Genomic DNA, 20,687 nt, shown 5'->3' with positions numbered 1-20,687 from the left:
GAAATTAAGAGGGAAGGGGTTGATAGAGGGAAAGAGAGGCACTTGCAACACTGCTTCATCACTTGGGGACCGGGGGCTTGGACCCAGGTCCTTATGCACTGCAACATGTGCTCTCAATCGGGTGCATCACCCCCCCCCCCCCGTGTCTATCTTTTCCCTCCCTCTCTCCTCTTTCTCCTCTCAATTTCTCTCTCTCCTATCCAGAAATGGAGAAAATGTCTTCCAGGAGCAGTGGTCCATTGTGTAGGCACTGAGCCCCTGGAGGAAAAAAAGAAAATCAAAAAAGAAATTTAAAGACTGAATTTAGTGCTTTTGGGCATTATACATCTTGATATTTTTGTATTTGATCTTCCTTGTGAATTTTGTATGCTTGTTGACAATATATTTAATTTTTTTTTTAAATTCTTCCTAAAATCTACACTTATCACTACTGTGAAATAAGACACATTTATCCTGGGCTCTGAGTACCACCGTTGTGCTGAACTGTCTCTCAGTCAGCGACCGTGCACAGAGAAGAACAAAGGCTCAGAAGCACGGATATGGGGACACATTGTCTCCAGTCTGATGCTAGTTAAATGACACCTCGAAGCATCCCCAGGACTCATTCTTTTATCCTGCTGCCCATAACGAGGCTCTGAGCACTTGCAGGCTCCTGTCTTTTCCTCGTTCCCTCAGTCAGCCAGCAGCACTATGAGTACCGTGCAGTATCACAGCTGAGAGCAAGCGGACAGAGGACGTGGACTTGGCCTCCCCAGAGAGCACGTCGTCTGGTGAGGCGGGGGGAGAGAGAAGTGGCCATAACCGTGAACCTTCCAATAAAAAAAAGTAGGAAACAAAGGAATGATACATTATATGATATTCTATGCTTCAAACAAACAGACAAGCCAACAAGTGTCTAAAGCTGCAGCAGTATCCATGCTGCAGCCCCTGCGGTGTCAGGAGGCCTTGCTCTGGGGGCGCAGGACAGGCAGCACTGAGCTGTAGAGGCGTCGCTCGGGACTCTGGGTGATCGCTGGACTCCACCGTCCAGGGCCGGCACGCTCACGGGCCTCGACAGCCTGAGTGAGAGCTGCGGGAAAGCTTGTCCTACTGGAGTCTGAGGCTCAGAAACTCCGGATGTTTCTGTTACTTTTTTTTCCTTTAAATATTTTATTTATTTCCTTTTTGTTGCCCTTGTTTTTTTTATTGTTGTAGTTATTGTTGTTATTGATGTTGTCATTGTTGGATAGGACAGAGAGAAATGGAGAGAGGAGGGGAAGACAGAGAGGGAGAGAAAGACAGACACCTGCAGACCTGCTTCACCGCCTGTGAAGCGACTCCCCTGCACGTGGGGAGCTGGGGTTAGAACCGGGATATCTATTACTTGAACCAAATAGAGTGAGAATCCATTCTGTGGGAGAATGATTTGGCAGCTGGTCGCTAAGACTCCTTTGCACCCCGTCATGCATGTATCAGCTGTATTTACTGCCATGCATGTGTCAGTTGTTGTTGATTCGTTTATTGCTGACTTTTTAAAATGCAGACAGTGGATGTTTCCACTTTGTCATCCATCCAGGGGCCTCCAGGTCGTGTGTTACTGTTACCCTCGCTGCTGTTCATTCTTCCGTGTGGAGCAACTCTCTTTTCCTCTTTTCTTTCTTTTTAAAAAATATTTATTTATTTATTCATTCCCTTTTGTTGCCCTTGTTGCTTTATTGTTGTAGTTATAATTGTTTTTGTTAATGTCGTCATTGTTTGGATAGGACAGAGCGAAATGGAGAGAGGAGGGGAAGACAGAGGGGGAGAGAAAGACAGACACCTGCAGACCTGCTTCACCGCCTGGGAAGCGACTCCCCTGCAGGTGGGGAGCCGGGGGCTCAAACTGGGATCCTTCCACGGTCCTTGTGCTTTGTGCCACATGCGCTTAACCTGCTGCGCCACCGCCTGACTACCTTTTCTTTCTTTTTAAAAATATTTTATTTATTATTGGGTAGAACAGAGAAAACTTGAGAGGAGAGGGGGAGATAGAGAGGGAAACAGAAAGACATCTTCAGCCCTGTTTCCTGTCTGGGAAGTTTTGTCCCTGCAGGCAGGGACCAGGGGCTTGAACCCTGGTCCTTGTGCACTGTGATGTGAGCGTTTAACCAGGTACGCCAGCGCCTCACCCTTTTTAAATTTCTATCGGCCTCCAGGGTTATTGCTGGGGCTCCATGCTGGCACAATGAATCCACTGCTCCTGGAGGCCATTTTTTTCCATTTTATTGGATAGGACAGAGAGAAATTGAGAGAGGAGGGGAGAGAGAGAGGGAGAGAGACAGAGAGATACCTGCAGACTTACCTCACAGCTTCTAAAGCCTCCCCCCTGCAGGGGGCTTGAACCTGGATCCTTGCACGAGTCCTTGCGCTTCATGGTACGTGCTCTGCCTGACCCCTGCTCGTCTCTGTGCTAATGAGTGCTCTGTGACTGAGCAGAAGGAAGGAGGAGAAGAAAGCAACTTCTTATTTATTTATTAAAAAAAGGAGACATTAACAAAACCGTAGGATAGGAGGGGTACAACTCCACACAGTTCCCACCACCAGAACTCCGTATCCCATCCCCTTCTCTGATAGCTTCCCTATTCTTTATCCCTCTGGGAGTGTGGACCCAGGGTTGTTGTGGGTTGCAGAAGGTGGAAAGTCTGGCTTCTGTAATTGCTTCCCCGCTGAGCATGGATGTTGACTGGTCAATCCATACCCCAGCCTGCCTCTCTTTCCCTAGGGGGGCAGGGATCTGGGGAAGCAGTGCTCCAGGACACATTGGTGGGGTTGTCTGTCCAGGGAAGTCTGGTTGGCATCATGGTAGCATCTGGAACCTGGTGGCTGAAAAGAGAGTTAACATACAAAGTCAAACAAATTGTTGAACAATCATAGACCTGAAGGCTGGAATAGTGCAGATGAAGTGTTGGGGGGTACTCACTGCAGACTCTTGTGTACTTTTGCTTTCAGGTATATATTTTGCCCTAGTTTATGGATACGTGTGAACATATGCTCTATCTCAGGGGACCTGGTCTATATATAGGTTTGGAGACTTTGTTAGGAAGTGAACCTCCTGGAATGGAATTAGAGAATACTAATTAGAGAAAGGAAAGGTCTCACCCGAGTAATGAAGCTGAAGGGTAGTCATTCCACACCTGAAGTCTCTGGACACAGTCTGAAGTGAAGCATGCTGGGGTGGCACTCGTTGTGTTGATTAGGTTGCGATTGGAGGATGCAATGTTATGATACGAATTGAGAGAAGAGAAAGCAACTTCTGAAGAGTCTTCTCTTCGTGACGTACGTCAGGCCGGTTGCCTTAACTATTTTTTAAGTAACTATTTTCAGGAACTAAACTATTTGATTTACTATTTATTTGTTATTTATTGGGTAGAAACAGAGAAATTGAGAGGGCTGGGGGAGCCAGAGAGCCGCCGACAACCCTGTTCTAGCACTCTTGAAGCTTTCCCCGTGCAGCCGGGACCAGGGGCCTGAGCCAGCTCCTTGCCCGTGCTAATGTGTGCGCGCGGCTGGGAGCCGCTGCCTGGCCCCTAACGACGAGGACTTTCTGAAAGACTTTATGAAATCAGTACTCTGAAACTAATGCCTTCAAATAAATATTTGAATCTTATGTTTATATATTCAGTGGGCCTTAGGTCAGAGGTAATTATGGGGCATTGATTTCTTTTGCCTCCAGGATTACTGCTGGGCTAGGTGCCAGCACTGTGAATCCACTGCTCCTGGACGCCGTTTAAAAACATTTTTTTTTTGGGAGTCAGGAGGTGGCGCAGCAGGTTAAGCACAGGTGACGCAAAGGGCAAGGACTGGCATAAGGATCCCGGTTCGAGCCCCCGGCTCCCCACATGCAGGGGAGTCGCTTCACAGGTGGTAAAGCAGGTCTGCAGGTGTCTGTCTTTCTCTCTGCCTCCCTGTCTTCCCCTCCTCTCTCCATTTCTCTCTGTCCTATCCAACAACGACGACATCAGTAACAACAACTACAACAATAAAAACAAAAAGGGCAACAAAGGGGAATAAATAAATATTTTGAAAATATACAGTTTTTTTTATTGTGTGGTCCAGAGAGAACTTGAGCAGAGAGGGGGAGACAGAGAAGGAGAGAGAAAGACACCTGCACACCTGCTTCACCGCTTGTGAAGTGATCCCCTGCCGGTGGGGAGCCGGGGGGTCGAACCAGGATCCTTATGCTGGTCTTTGCGCTTTGTACTATGTGTGCTTAACCCTGTGTGCCACCGCTCAGCCCCGAGGCATTCATTTTTAGTGTTATAATTTTTAATGTTAAAAAGTCTTTTGGAAACTATTAAGTAATTGAACTGGGAAGATAGCATAATGGTTATGCAAGACTCTCATCCTGAGGTTCCAGGGTCCCAGGTTCAGTCCCTAGCTGAGTAGTGCTCTGGTATATCTCTCTCTATGTATCTTTACTCTGTCTCTGTCTCCCTCTCATTAAAATAAAGAAAATATATGTAAAAGAAATTATCCAGTAATTCCTTCTCATTACGAATAGTCTCTAGTTTCCAAATATCTTCACATTCTCACAAGAACCTTGTGCTACTAGGCATTTCTTCCTCACATAATTTTGCAGTTTTTCTTTTTCTCTCTCTCTTCCTCTCTTTTAACTCAGGTTGTTAACTTGGCTTTTAAAAACAACTTTATTTGGAAATTGATCTGGGCCATTTATTTTTTTGGCCGGATGTCTGAGCTGCAGACTATTCACGGAGCTCCTTGAGGGAAGAGGATCCTGCTTATTTTGTTCACTGCCGCCTCTTCAGAGTGGGAAACGGTGCCTGGCATAAGTATATAATATTGAATTTGTAATACTCAATAAATAATTCTTGATTGTTAGAAGAACATTCATTCCCTGTGAGCTCACCTTTTATTGAGCTTACTTTATTTTCTCCTTGAATGTTGTGGTTGGTCAAAATACTTAGAACGAATGCACCGGGGTTCAGCCCTTTCATATTAATACATTTTATACTTCGGAAAGGCCGAGTGAAATAGGAAATAGGAAATCACTCATTTAAATTTGGTTTCTACAGACAGTAGGTGATTGGCGAAATGGTGTCCACGTAAACTAACCTCAGTACAAAGATCTGACATTTAACATTAAAAAGCAATAAACAAGTGCTTGGTAGGCCAGATTGATTGCAGTACCTGAGAGAAGGCACAATTCCTACCTTAAACAAGAGTCTCCAATGACTGCTTTTCATTCAGAAAAGACCAAGTGGACATTTGGGCTGGTGGTTTAGTATAAATGTGAAGTAGAGATGGAAGTTGAAATCTTGTCATCGTTTTAAATTTCTATAGCATTTTGTTCATATCATCCTGCTACAGGAAGACTAAGGGAAGTAGGAGGAATATCTCTGGAGAACTTTTGGGCAGAGACTTGAGATGGGGTGGTAAATAGATTAAGAGGACCATCTCCAAATTGCTGGTTCAACCTCACAGGTGTGTGTGTGTGTTGTAAATATCTCCTCCCAGTGCCATAGGCTCACCTTAATTCTGTTGATGGTTTCCTTTGCTATGCAGAGGGTTTTAGTTTTTATTTTTTTAAATTTTTATTTTCTATTAGTGATTTAATAGTGATTAACAAGACTGTAAGCTAATAGGGGCACAGCTCCCAGCACCAGTGTTCCAAGACCCATCTCCTCCATGGGAAGCTTCCCCCCTTTTTTTTCTTTATTAATAAAACGGAAATATTGACAAGACTGTAGGATAAGAATGGTACATTTCCACACAATTCCCACCCCCAGAGCTACTTATCCAATCCCCCTCCCTTGATAGCTTCCCTATTTTTTATCCCTCTGGTAATATGGACCCAGGATCATTGTGGAGTGGAAGGTCTGGCTTCAGTAATTGCTTCTCCACTGAACATGGGTGTTGGCAGGTTAACCTAGACTCCCACCCTGTTTCTCTCTTTCCCTAGTGGAGCAGGGATCTGGGGATGCGGGGCTCCAAGATACACTGGTGGGGTTGTCTGCCCAAGGAAGTCGGGTTGGCATCATGGTAGCATCTGGTACCTGCTGGCTGAAGAAGAGTTAAGATAGAAAGCAGAAAAAAGGGAGTCGGGCTGCAGCGCAGCGGGTTAAGCGCAGGTGGCGCAAAGCACAAGGACCGGCATAAGGATCCCGGTTCGAACCCCGGCTCCCCACCTGCAGGGGAGTCGCTTCACAGGCGGTGAAGCAGGTCTGCAGGTGTCTGTCTTTCTCTCCCCCTCTCTGTCTTCCCCTCCTCTCTCCATTTCTCTCTGTCCTATCCAACAATGACAACAACAATAATAACTACAACAATAAAACAACAAGGGCAACAAAAGGGAATAAATAAATAAAATAAATATTAAAAAAAAAGAAAGCAGAAAAAATTGTTGACTAATCATGAACCTAAAGGCTGGAATATGCAGATGAAGATTGGGGTCTCCATTTTGGAAATTTTTGGAATTAGTGCAGCCTGGCATGTTCCTAGCCGTGACCAGGCAATGTGAGCTCAGACCTACAGGGATGCTCAGAGGTCACACAGGCTCCTGTGCTGAATATGGGTCCCAGATCAGACTGGTGGGGTCTAGAGTCAACAATATTTATATACCGTCCCCGTATTTGGGAGCTACTCTCTTCCCTGATCCAACTTTCTAGTCCTTTTTTGACCTACAACACCATCTCCCCAGACAATAACCTGGGTCCACCTGCATGTTAGATGTCAGGCGAGGCAAAAACAGCAAAGTCATGGACCCTCTAGAATATACCTAAATCAGACCTACTAGATTTTTCCAGACTGGAGACCCCAAGCTTCCCAATTTTTATCCCTCTGTGAACATGGACTCAGGCTCATTATGGGGTGTTGAGGGTGGGAGTTGTGGCTTCTGTCATTGCCTCTCCGCTGGACATGGGTGTTGGCAGGTGGATCCACACCCCCAGCCTGTCTCTCTCTTTCCCTCGTGGGGCAGGGCTCTGGGGAGGTGGGACTCGAGGACACATGGGTGAGGGCGTCTGCCCAGTGATGGCAGGATGGCCTCATGGTAGCGGCTGCGACTTGGTGGCTGGTTGTTGGATTTGGAGGGTTGACATCTCGGGCTTGGCGTCTCTGGGTACAGTCCGCGGTAAAACATGCTTGCTGGTTTTAGTTTTATGGAGTCTCACTTCTTTATTTTTCATTCCTCAATCTTTATTTTTGGTATCAAATCCAGTCATTGCTTGCATCCATATTACAGAGCTCTCCTCCCGCTACCTTCGAGGATTCATGGTTTCAGGTCTAAGGTTTCCCTTTTTCAGCCAGGTTTAAGAGGTAGCTCAATGGTAGTCGGGCAGTAGCGCAGCAGGTTAAACGCACGTGGTGCAAAGCGCAAGGACTGGTGAAGGATCCTGGTTCGAGCCCCCGGCTCCCTACCTTCAGGGGAGTCTCTTCATAGGCAGTGAAGCAGGTCTGCAGGTGTCTTTCTCTCCCCGTCTTCCCCTCCTCTCTCCATTTCTCTCTGTCCTATCCAACGACAACATCAACAGCAATAATAATAACTACAACAATAAAACAACAAGGGCAACAAAAAGGAAATAAATAAATATTTTAAAAAAAAGAGGTAGCTCAGTGTGTCACGTGCCAGCCTCCTATGCCTGAGTCCTCAGACGTCCCAGGTTCCATGCTCGGTACCACTGTTAGAGTGCAGTGGTACTCTGGTGTCTCTGTCTCTCTCTCTTGCACAAAATGAATAAATAAATAAATAAATAAATAAATAAATAAAATAAAGTAAATAAAAATCTTTTAAAGATTTTTAGTTGAGAAAGATAGTGCAACAGTCTCTCCCCAAGACTTTCATGGTTGAGACTTGAGGCCTCAGTTTAATCCCTGACACCAACGTAAGCCGAGCTGAGCCGTCCTTTGGTATAGTCCAACCCCCTCCCAGTAAACCCCACTCCTGCCAAAAAAAAAAAAAAAAGCCAAAAGAATGAAAGAAGAACCAAGTGTTTATCCGTTTAGCCTGTGTTTTTGTTTGTGGCGTGAGTTCATCAGGAACACCCTCTAGCTATGTTCTGGGCTCATCTGGGCTTTCTCATCAGCCTTCCTTTAAGCAACTTTTTATTGTTACTTATTTATTTATTATTGGATGGAGACAGAATGAACTTGAGAGGGGCAGGGAAGATAGAGGGAGAGAGACAGAAAGACACCTGCAGCCCTGCTTCTCCACTCCTGAAGCTTTCCCCCTGCAGGTGGGCACCAGGGGCTTGAACCCGGGTCCTTGCGTGCTGTAATGTGTGAGCTTAACCAGGTGCGCCACTGCCTGGTCCCTCTTTGAGCGACTCCTTTCCTAACATTGCATTCTCGGCTTCTTTGTTCTGGTTTAATTGGCCTGTGTGCCTGTGTTTCTGGATCCTCTGTTCTGCTCAGTGACCTCTGTGTCTGTTTTATTATAAGACCATAGTGTTGGGATATTTTCTTTCCAAACATAGTGGACATCTGGAAGTGGGATGCCTCTAACTTTGTCTTTCTAAAATATAATTCATTAACAAACATTTTAAATTTATTTTATAGAAACAGACTAGAATTGAAAGAGAGGGGGGAAGGAGGGAAGAAGGGAGGGAGGGAGGGAGAGAGAGAGAGATGCACTGGTGAAGCTTTCTCCTTGCAAGTGGGGACCAGGAGCTCGAACCTGGGACCTCAGACATGTTAACGTGTGCATTCTACCAGGTGTGCCACCACGGAGAACCAAATATGAGGCCTTTTTGTTTGTTTTTCATCTGTCTGTGTGTGCCAACCTGTGCTTGACAAAGGGCCTCGGTCCTGTGGAGTGCCACTCTGCACGCGGAGCCGGCCCTGGCCCTGCCTTTATGCTTGCTCTCTTTGGTGGCACTGTGCTTAGTTTAGATTCTTTTTTGTTCCTGTTTCTGTGTACAATGCCATTGGGATTTTGACAGGGTTTGCATTGAATTTGTAGATGGCTTTGTATACTTTCTTCCGAGATCAGACGAGATCGGGCATGTTCAGGGTGATATGGATGTAGATGGCTTCCTTCCTTCCTTCCTTCCTTCCTTCCTTCCTTCCTTCCTTCCTTCCTTCCTTCCTTCCTTCCTTCCTTCCTTCCTTCCTTCCTCCCTAACTAGAGCACTGCTCAGCTGTGGCTTACGGTGGTGCAGGGGAATGGACTGGGGACTTTGGAGCCTCAGGCATGACAGTCCCTTTCCATAATGCTATCTACCCATTATCTATTATGCTATCTACCCATTGCCCAGGTGGCTTTGTATACCGTGGACATCTTAGCGTGTTTAATTCTGTCCATCCAAGACCACAGAATACCTTCTCACTGATTGACATCTTCTTTCATTAATGTTCTGTAATCTGCAGTGTGTACAAGCATCTGCATGCATGAATGAAGCACCGCGTCCCGTTTAGTGAGATTGGTTCTTAAAAACTTTGTGGTGTTATTACGAAGGAGATTGTTTTCTTAATTTCACTTACCAGTAGTTCTCTGTTAGTATACAGAGGCAAAGCTAATTTTAGTGTATTGATTTTGAACTCTGAAGCCTGAGGCTCTACTGAATTTATTTATTCTAACAGTTCTTTTGTGGAATCTTTCTCTCTCTCTCTACACACACACACACTCACACACTCACACACACACTCATACACACTCACACTCACACACTCACTCACACACACACACTCACACACACACACTCACACACACTCACACACACACACACACACACACACTCATACACACTCACACTCACACACTCACTCACACACACTCACACACACACACTCACACACATACAGTTGTGTGTCCTTTCCCATCCAACAGGAATTCACACTTCCGAGAGCTACAGACTCTGTTCACAGAATTTCGCCAGGATGTCCTAACTGTGGCTTGTTTTACGGTTACTATGGAAATATTAAATTACTCTGTGGCCCATAGAAATAATCTGTGTGCTATAGACACCCAGAGATTCTTCTAGAAAGAAAAAAAAGAAAAACAGCGCACAGGATCTTCGTGTGTTCGGCTGTCACCTCTGCCCAGGCCTGGCTGGGTCCGGTAGGCACACTCAGCGTGGTTTCTGCTGTCTAGCCAGCAGGTGGCTCTGTGGCTGTGTTGCTGTATGTCATGAGGGAGAGGGGGAGATTCAACAGCAAATTACCAGGCCAGTGTGGTGCCTGTTTGACAGGATTGGGCCTTCCTGCCATGTCTCAGCATGTGCTCTGATTTCCGTTCAATTCCCGGATGCACCCGAGGCCCCAGGTTAAACACACAGGACTCACCTGCCTTCCTGCCGCCAAGTCTGTACTTCATCGCTCGGCTACCAAGAGCAGGGCTGCCGGCATCTGAGGCTTCTTGTGTCCTGACAGTCTCTCCCTCACCTCTTTGTTTTTAAAATTTATTTATTGATTCAATCATGATCGACAAAACTATAGGATAAGTGGGGAACAGTTCCACACAGTTCCCACGACCAGAGTTCTGTGTCCCATCCCCTTCATCGGAAGCTTCCCTCTTTACCCCTCTGGGAGTCTGGACCCAGGTTCATTATGGGGAGCAGAAGGCAGGAGTTCTGGCTTCTGTCATTGCTTTTCTGCTGGACGTGGGTATTGGCAGGTGGACCCACACCTCCGGCCTGTTTATATCTTTCCCAAGTGGGGCAGAAAACCTCACACTGGTGAGGTTTTCTGCCCAGGGAAGGCATGGTAGCATCTATAACTTAGTGGCTGAGAAAGCATTAAGATAGAAAGCAGAACAAATTGCTAAATGATCAGGAACCTAGAGGCAAGAATATAGCAGATGAGATTTGGGGTCTCCATTTTGGAAAAGGTCGGTAGGTCTATTTTAGGTCTATTCCAAGGAGCCCATGACTTTACTAATTTTTGCTGGGGCCTGACAGCTAACATGCAGTTTGGTTGACAGTATTTTTTGGGGAAATGGTGTCAGAGTTAGAAATAGGACTAGAAATGTTTAGAGAAATATGGTTCTGGACTGCCCCCGGGTCCATTTTATTCTTTGTGGGCACACCCCTTCAGGCCCTCTCTTAGCGGATGTGCATTTGAATGGGAAGTGGGTGGCTTTCCTTGTTGTGGAAACAGGGCTATGTGGTTTGTGTTTTTCTAGCAACAGACAATTAATTTGAACAAGTAGGACTAGAAAGAAGACTCTCTTGTTTTCTTTTCGGCCATCCATGTAAGACTGTTACGAAGTTTTTCTGTTCTGTAACAGTTAATATCTTTATACTCTATGGTGGAAAGGCGGAATTGATTTTCCTTGGGAATCCAGTGTTCAGGGGTACTTTGGGGGTAGTATGACACTTGGCGCTCGTACACAGCCTCCCTGCAAGGACTCGTCTTTCCTGAGCACCCACGTCTTCAAGCTTGTCCAGTCGGATTCCCTGTGCCACCTACCCCTGACCCTCTAGCAGCCGAAGTCGATTTTTGTAAGATTTTGATGGTGTTTTTCTTGTTCACGTGCTTGGTTTTTATTCTACAGAGGAGTCAGACTCCCCGGCAACTGCCTCTCAGCTTCTGACTCCTAGAGGTTAGATTCCTTAAGCTGGATATTCTCCCAGCAAACCTGAAAGATGTTCTTCATGGTGTTCCTGAAAGAAAGAAACAGATCCCCCCCCCCCCACACACACACACACACACCTGCCGTCAGAAAAGTCATGACGTATGTTTCCATTTTTCTCTGCGAAACGGCGCCGGGACTTTTCTGACAACCCAGCGGTTACCCGCTTCTCTCGCTCTCGGCTCCTCTTTCCATCTCTCTTCCTTCTTCCTTTTCTTCTCTTCCACAGTAAGAGGCTGCAGCTCATCTCGGATGCATGGCACGTTGCAGAGCTTGTCGGTATTGACTCCTTTGATGAGCTGTGTGACACCGAGCGGTTTCCTCACCCTGTCTGCCTGTCTGAGGGCTTTTTGTTTTAATTTTATTTATTTAATCATGAAGATAGAAGGAGAAAGAACCAGACATCATTCTGGTACATGTGCTGTGGGGGATTGAACTCAGGACCTCATGCTTGCGAGTCTAATGCTCTCTTGCCTTGGCCACCTCCCAGACCTGAGTTTGAGGTTTTGCAAAGTCAAGTGTCTGAGTTGATTAAAAAGCAGAAGAACTCGCGGGAGACGAGACAAGAATTCTGCTTCCGTCTGCTGGCATCCCTTTCTCCAGTCGTGAGTCTGCAGGACCCTCCCTGGCCGACGCCGTCTGTCCTCCTCCAGCAGCTCTAAGTAATGTGCTTCCTTCCGTCCTGCACTTTCCTTACTCATCGGTAAAGAGAATTAATGCACTCTCATCACTGCCTAGGACGGAATCTTCAAGATGAGCCTTTCTCCAGACGGAAGCCTCCTTGCGACCATCCACTTTTCCGGCAAACTCAGCATCTGGGCCGTCCCGTCCCTGAAGCTGCAAGGGGAGTGGGCCCAAAGCGAGCAGGTGAGTCTTCTCGTTGCCACTGTCCTGAGGCTGGTTCCTGCTTACGGGTGAGGATGCACAGCCCCGGTTTCGTTTTGCTCTTTCTTTGTGGCGTGAAGCTGGTGTTTATTCTAACCTTCTAAAGCTCTGTTTCCATTATATTGCCAGAATACTAGGGCACATTAATCTAGAGTATCAGACTCTATTTTTAAATTGTGTCTTCATCTTCAGCTTGTAATGGAATGCAACTTTGTAAAGTGAGCGCAAGCCAAGCCACCCTTTCTCCTCATTCTAACGGAAGAAAGACGCCAATTTTTCAGCTGAAGGCAACTAGTAGGGTTCAGGATTTGGAGAATCACTATCCTGTGAGGGTTAGAATTCTTCCCCAGATTTGCAGTGCTTATGATAGCGGGCGGGGTCAGGCGGTGGCACATCTCAGGACCCAGGTTCAAGTCCCTGGTCCCTACCTGCAGGGGGAAAGCTTCATGAGTGGTGAAGCAGGGCTGCAGGTGTCTCTCTGTCCCTCTCCCTCCCTATCTCTCTCTCCCCTCTCCATTTCTCTCTGTCTCTACCCAATAATAAATCAAAAAAAACATTTAAAAATGATACTGGGCTTGCTTTTAAAGAATACATTGTGAAAATGTGGAAAAAAATAGGATGATTCATTTTTTTTTTAAAGTGTCTTAAAATGGCAATAAGAATTAACAGACTTAGTTACCAATAGGGTGTTAATGTCTTATAGTGTGAAATGACAGTGGAAAGTCTGTTGAAGTCTGTGCTTTGTATTATGGTAGAGAGGAGAGGTAAAGACATCTCTCCCAATCTAGATGCAGCTTGTCTCAGGGCACGCGCACACTTCTGACGACCTTTTATCTTCCTGTCCGCTGTCCCTTAGGGGCACCCTGTGATCCTGCCATTTGCCTTTACTTTTTCTACCCCCACGCCCCTGCTCAGAAATCATTTTCTTTTCTTTTCTTGTCTTTTCTTTCTCCCTTCCTTCCTGTCTTTCTTTCTTTCTTTCTTTCTTTCTCTCTTTCTTTTTTTTAGTTTTCATTTCTTAATTTCTTTATTGGGGGAATCAATGGCTTATAGTCAATGGTAAAATACAGTAGTTAGTACATGCGTAACATTTCCACATAACAATTCGACCCCCACTACGTCCTCCTCTGTCACGTGTTCCATGACCTGAACCCCTCCCTCAGTCCCCCACCCTCACCCCGGAGTCTTTTCATTTTTTCATCCTTTCATTTGTTTGGGGGGTTGGGTCATGGTTTACAGGACAGTCGTTGACATGTGGGTGTAATCTCTCATCTCCCCACGATGGGTGTCTGCAAAACACTCTCAGCCCCACCATTTTTAATAGCTGAGTAGTATTCCAGTGTGTATATAGATCACAGCTTGCTCAGCCACTCATCTGTTGTTGGACACCTCGGTTGCTCCCAGGTTTTGGCGATTACAAACTGTGCTGCTAAGAACATAGAAGAACACATATCTTTTTGGATGGATGTGTTGGGTTCCTTAGGACATATCCCCAGGACAGGAATTGCAGGATCATAGGGCAGGTCCATTTCTAGCCTTCTAAGAGTTCTCCAGACTCCTCTCCACAGACGTTGGACCAACTGACATTCCCACCAGCAGCGTAGGACCTCCTCCCATTTTTTGATGTTTTTTTTTTTTTCCCCTGAGTTTAGTGAATTCTTTCTATATTTTGCTTATTAGCCCATTATCTGATATATGCTCTCCCCCTTTCCAGAGCAGTGCTTAACAGTTTCCAGTGCTGTACAAAAACTCTTCAGTTTGGGAGTCGGGCTGTAGCGCAGCGGGTTAAGCGCAGGTGGCGCAAAGCACAAGGACCGGCATAAGGATCCCGGTTCGAACCCCGGCTCCCCACCTGCAGGGGAGTCGCTTCACAGGTGGTGAAGCAGGTCTGCAGGTGTCTATCTTTCTCTCCTCCTCTCTGTCTTCCCCTCCTCTCTCCATTTCTCTCTGTCCTATCCAACAACGACAACAACAATAATAACTACAACAATAAAACAACAAGGGCAACAAAAGGGAATAAATAAATAAAATAAATATTAAAAAAAAAAAACCTCTTCAGTTTGATATAGTCTCATTGGTTTACTTCTGGTTTTTCCTTTTCTTTGCCATCGGACATAAGACTCTGAAGATGTTTCTGAAGCATGGGCTGTCAAGTGTTCTGTCATTGTTTTCTTCTGTGTATTTAGTGAGTTTCTGGTCCTGTGTCTGTGTCTTTGAGCCATTTGGGATTGAACGTGCACGGTGACTTGTGGTGGTCCCTGTTTCATTCCTTTGCACACTTCAGCCCAGTCTTCCCAGCACCATTTGTTAAGGCAACTCTCCTGTTCATGTTCTGTGTCCACTTGTCAAACATCAGTGGATCCTTGGTATCGAGGTTTATTTTTTGGCTTTCCTTTCTACCCCGCTGCTTTGTCTCTGTTTTTGTCCCAGTATCAGGCAGTTTTGCTTACAGTAAGTCCGTAGTAAAATCTGAGATCCAGAAGTGCGGTGTCGACCCTTTCATGGGATCTGCTCTAGTCTCTGCACTGAAAAACCACTAAATCACAGAGGTCGTAGGGCTTATACTCAGTGAAGCACGACTCCAGAAGATGACCCTGTTTCAGTTGAGACAGAAGGGAACCAACCGGAGGTGACTTTGCTTAACAGTGGAAGGAGTTGGAAGACAAGTACCAGATGGTATCACTCCTGTGTGGAACAGAGAGATTGGAAACATAGGAACTTGCTGTCAAAACCAAAAAAAAAAAAAAAAAAAAAAACCCAAAGAAAGCAAAAGAAAAGGTCGCCAAAGTGTCGGTGTGACTGTGGGAACTCTGGCGGTTATTGTTGAAAGGGCTGGGGGTAGGGGGCAGAGCCTTGGTACTGCGCACTGTGTAGTCACACCCTATAGTCTTATAATGCTGTACAAGGAGCTGTTATATCAGTAACAGCAACACGGAGAATGATGTTGGGCTACTTGGCAGCACAAGGACCAAGCGCCAGGACCCAGGTTCGAGACCCCCCACCCCACCTTCAGCAGGGAAGCTTCAGGAGTAGTGGAATAGTGCTGTAGGTATCTCTTTTTTTCTCTCTAATTTTTTGCTGTCTCCATAAGAACAAAATAGCGCTATTTAAAAGAACAGATTTTTGTTTCCTTTTTTCTTTTTTCCTTTCTTCCTTCCTTCCTTCCTTCCTTCCTTCCTTCCTTCCTTCCTTCCTTCCTTCCTTCCTTCCTCCAGCGTTATTGCTGGGGCTCAGTGCCTGTACCACAAATCCACTGCTCCTGGAAGCTATTTTTTTTTCCCCTTTTGTTGCCCTTGTTGTTTTATTGTTGTTTGTGGTTATTACAGTCTTTGTTGTTGGATAGGACAGAATGAAATGGAGAGAGGAGGGAGAGACAGAGAGGGGGAGAGAAAGATAAACACCTGCAGACCTGCTTCACCGCTTGTGAAGCAACCCCCCTGCAGGTGGGGAGCCGGGGGCTCGAACCGAGATCCTTATGCTGGTCCCTGTGCTTTGCACCGTGTGCGCTTAACTCCCTGCTCTACCGCCTGGCCCCCTCTCTCTTTCTTTTTGACAGCTTGAACTCTTGAGCTAGCTGGTATGTAGCAGTGACAGAACAAGTCACTGAGAGAGTTCCTCAGGGTTAAACCCTGGTCTTTATAATAGATGATTGAGAGAATTTTGATGTTGATGGACATGAGGTGAGGGTGGTACATTAGTCTTAAAAAGCATATTTGATGGGAGTTGGGCAGTGGCACAGCAGGTTAAGCGCAGGTAGCACAAAGCACAAGGACCCGTGCATGGATCCCGGTTCCAGCCCCTGGCTCCCCACCTGCAGGGGAGTCGCTTCACAGGCGGTGCAGCAGGTCTGCTGGTGTCTGTCTTTCTCTCCCCCTCTCTTGTCTTCCCCTCCTCTCTCCATATCTCTATGTCCTATCCAACAACAACAACATCAATAACAACAATAATAACTACAACAGTAAAACAACAAGAGCCAGAAAAGGGAATAAATAAATAAATAAATATTTAAAGAAAAAAAAAAAGCAGATTTGGTAAGACATAGTTGCTTGAGTCTTTCCCCTATATCCTGGGGATTAGTCCCATTGAGTCTTTTCGATGAGGGCTTTAAGAAACAGTGGAGTCATTAATATGTAGTGCACAGAGCAGAGCTGTGAACAGTAGACCATCCACTCTGTCCACATTATAACTGTGAAATAATCAATTTCAACTGTCTGTGAAATCTCTGTCCAGAGCTCAGGTAGGAAATGTGGCAAGCGACACTCCTTGGCTTCAAGACATTCACAGTCTCTAGTAGAAATATAGACAACCTCGGGAGGCAGCAGGTCACTCTGAGGAGGAGGAGACCTCAGGGGGGAGGCTGCTTGCTTAGTGGCTGGGACCAGGGAGAAGGAGGGCTGGGGCACAGCGTGGTGTGGCAAGTCCCCAGCGTGCACAGAGAAGCCCTCAGCTGTTTCGTTGGCTTGCACGCTCAGGGAAGTAGGGCAGGGACATGGGTAGGGGAAGTCACGTTGCACCACTGGTGTTAGAATGAAAATTCCGTTTGGATTCCGGTTCTCGAACTTCCTAGACTTAGTTGCTTCTCAGAGTAAGTTCTGATGTGATGGTGCCCACTTTTATCCGGACATGTTGGTTACCATATGTGAGACGAACGGTGAACGCGGGAGAGGGGCTTCATGTTTTCAGATCAACAATACCTCCCAGAGTGCCATCTGTTCTGTAGAGACACTGGAAATACGACGAGATTAATAAATGAGGTTTCACATTGTCATTGGCCAAATAGATTAGTGTTGCTTGTGTGCCAGTCACTGACTGAGACAGTGCTGTAGGGACGCTTGAGGAGCTGGAAAATGTTCCAAAAACTGCTTTTTTCCCCCCTTTTCTTTTGTTCTCATTCACCTGGAATAGTCAGATGCCTTGTTCAGCAGCAGGGCGAGACTGCCTAACGTTTTCGCTGCTCTAAGTGGCTGGGTAGACCCATTCATTCAAACCAGATCACACTCTTTTTTTCTTTTTCTTTATTGATTCCCTTTTGTTGCCCTTGTTGTTTTATTGTTGTTGTTATTAATGTCGTCATTGTTGGATAGGACAGAGAGAAACGGAGAGAGGAGGGGAAGGCAGAGAGGGGGAGAGAAAGACAGACACCTGCAGACCTGCTTCACCACCTGGGAAGCGACTCCCCTGCAGGTGGGGATCCGGGGGCTCAAACCGGGATCCTTACGCCGGTCCTTGCACTTTGCACCATGTCCACTACCACCCGACCCCCACCAGATCACATTCTATATGATGTGTATCATATAGGCAGCTTATGATTCCGGCTGAATATTTCCTCAGAGGCCATGTGTCCACCTGCCCTAAGGGCAAGTCTCCCAGCAGACTGATCCGGCCCCTGCTTGTGTCTGTCTCTTCTTGTCCGTCTGTCTCTTCCTGTCCATCACTCTGCTGGTTTCCTTGACCCACTGAGTGTGGCTGAGCACTTCCTCTCAACGTCTCATGGTTCAAATTCCTCGTGGAAGTGCCCCTTTTGATTTACTTCTATCTGGTGCCTCGTTGATTAAATACCTCAACTTTCATGGTCAATCTGAGACTCCATCTGGCCTTGAAATCTGTGAATATTAACTTCTGTTCATGTCTGTGATGTAGCAAAACCGCTCAGGCGATTTTCATTTCAAACATTTCCCATATGTCCCGCTCACATATGTACACTTCATCTCGGGCCGTTATCTTTCTCAGAAGAAGCTTCACCACTCGCCTGTTGGCACTTCCTGAGACAGCAGATACAAAGCTTATCTTCGCTTCCATTTTAATTTTATTTCGACACACAGTGGGTTCCAGACTAATTGTGTTCTGTGATGAATTAATAAATTAATCATGAGGCAGTGGAAGCTCATATCATTCATTTTGATGATTAGGGTTTAATTAGTCCTGAGAACGGTTGTTTTCACAACTTCAGTGGACTGTGAGTCCCCTAAGGAATGGCAGGGGGTGTATGTCACTTCCGCGGGGCCAGCGTATGGCTCAGCACAGTCCATGCTAACCAGTATTTGAAGCTTGTTTTTAATAATGTTAGAAGCAAGGAAGCCAGGGCGCCATTAGACATAGCTTCTAGTGGCTAGAACACCACATGTAAAGCCCTGAAATCTGAAAAGAAGTATCGCCTAGGCCTGGGCTGTTAAAATCTGTATTCTGGGGACATCTTTCTTCCCTCCATGGCCACTACCCTCTCAAGATGGGGCACAGGGTCGCGTGCCACTCAGTGAGGTGTGGTGTGGAGGTTGCTTCTCAGGTTGTCAGTGTGGTACTAAGCCTCCATGCCCTCCAGTCTCAGTCCCCCGGGCACTCTCGGGGAACAGGGAGGCTCAGTGAGCCCACCTCAGAAGACCCAGCCTACCAGAATCCAGATGCCCCTCCTCCCCAGAGCCCAAGCAAAATTGTTGAAAGATTAAAATCTGGTTTATATGTAGATTGATGATCTTTCTAAGCTAAGTGAGCAGTATTTTTCCTCCTGTATGCTCCTTTCCCTGTCTCTCTCTCTCATTCTCTCTCTTTCTCTATCACACACACACACACACACACACACACACACACACACACACACACACAATGTTTGACTTCCTTCACATATTTTCCATATCCAAATCTTGCCTAGATATAGAAGCATGACATATAAAGTGCCCCCCTAATAGCTCTTAAATTCCCTTCACCTTTTTTTTTTTTGCCTCCAGGGTTGTTGCTGGGGCATGGTTCCTGCACCACAAATCTACTGCTCCTGGAGGCTTTTTTCCCCCCTTTTGTTGCCCTTGTTGTTTTATCGTTGTTGTGTTGTGGTTATTATTACTGTTTTTATTCATTTCACTTTTGTTTGATAGGACAGAGAGAAATGGAGAGAGGAGGGGAAGACAGGGGGAGAGAAAGATAGACACCTGCAGACCTGCTTCACTGCCTGTAAAGTGACTCCCCTGCAGGTGGGGAGCCGGGGGCTCGAATCTGGGTCCTTATGCCAGTCCCTGCGCTTTGCACCATGTGCGCTTAACCCACTGCGCCACCGCCCGACCTCCTCCCTTCACCGTTTTAAAGCGCTTGTGTCTTCACTGATCTCTCTGGTCCTGGAGAGCCCTAGTACTTCTATCTGTACCTCTTTGGGGCAGTTGTCAGCTCTGGTCTTGGGTTGATGTCCTCTGACCCCTCTCTCAGCTCTCCACATGCTGGCTCGTGGGTCCTGCCATGCCTGCGGTTTCCAAGCTCACCCTGCAGTGCTCCTCGGCTCTCAGCCGTGGAAGCAACTCGATCTGAGAGGGCAGGGAAGCCTGTGTGACGCCAGTGAATCTTCCTGCAGCTCGGGCATTCTCGGTTCTCGTTGACGGGAATGTCACAGGCTCACACCATTCATTCCTGCAGACCCAGCCATGTGCGCTGCGGGGGTGGTGCCGCCACACGCCGGGTCGTCTAGGCCAGACTTGTGGCTGCAGAGGGCACGCCTTCCCTCTGTTCGAAACGGAGCTTGTGCGGGACCTGTGCCACTGGAGCAATCCGCACCGAACAGCCGAGTCTCCCAAAGTGCGGCTCTGGGTTCTGGTCCGTGTGTGCTCTTGCTTTGCATAAGCTTTGGAGAAGACGACTTCTATGTCAAGTTTTCAAAGTATCTGTAACAATGCAATGACTTCTTTAAAATTTTTTTCTTGATTTTTTTTTTTTTTTTTGGTCATTGTTGTTCTGTTTCATCAACTGCATCATTAACCTCACTGAAGGCGAAACATTGTACCGTTGTTACTGTTTCGACACGTACAGTTGTGGAATGTTGCTGGCACTCGCATGGGTTGACTCTCAGCTAGAAAGGTAAACTTTACCAAGTTCCCATCACTAGTTCAAGAGACTATGTGAAAAGAAAGAAACGCGGGGAGGATTCTGGTACAAACACACTCGTTTATTGGGGGAAGGTTTGTGTTAATATAGAAGGCTAGACAAAGAACAGTTTTCACATACATCAGAATTCACAGGTTTCTTAAAGGTCAGCATGCCCCTATGGCAGGGGCTGGTATGACAAGAGTTGACACATAAAGATCAATACAATTAGTCTCCTGATGCAGGCATTTGATTACCCAAAGGCATTTGAGAGAAGAATGGGGTTGAACCAGTAAGGTGAGATAGAGAAGGAAGAACAAGGCTTTAAAGACATCAAGAGGGCTCCAGGAAACAAGGTCTTGGGGGGCTTTTCACTTGTCCGGTGTTATGAGTGTGTGACAGGATGTGCTCTTCTTTTGTGATC

The 20,687-nt window shown here is 46.5% G+C and overlaps 1 protein-coding gene across 1 annotated transcript in view; it reads left to right on the top strand.

Moving 5' to 3' along the window:
• The window catches only part of NBAS (NBAS subunit of NRZ tethering complex), a 269,976-nt gene that overhangs the window by 57,135 nt on the left and 192,154 nt on the right, over positions 1-20,687 (top strand). Inside the window, exon 13 of the mRNA XM_060188412.1 lies at positions 12,278-12,406. Within this exon, the coding sequence (XP_060044395.1) occupies positions 12,278-12,406 (129 nt within the window). The remainder of the gene's footprint in view (positions 1-12,277; positions 12,407-20,687) is intronic.

The sequence above is a fragment of the Erinaceus europaeus genome, chromosome 3 (assembly GCF_950295315.1).
Source record: "Erinaceus europaeus chromosome 3, mEriEur2.1, whole genome shotgun sequence".
NCBI classification, from domain to species: Eukaryota; Metazoa; Chordata; class Mammalia; order Eulipotyphla; family Erinaceidae; genus Erinaceus; species Erinaceus europaeus.
Note: the sequence above shows the minus strand (reverse complement) of the source record. Positions and strands in the feature narration are given on the sequence as shown.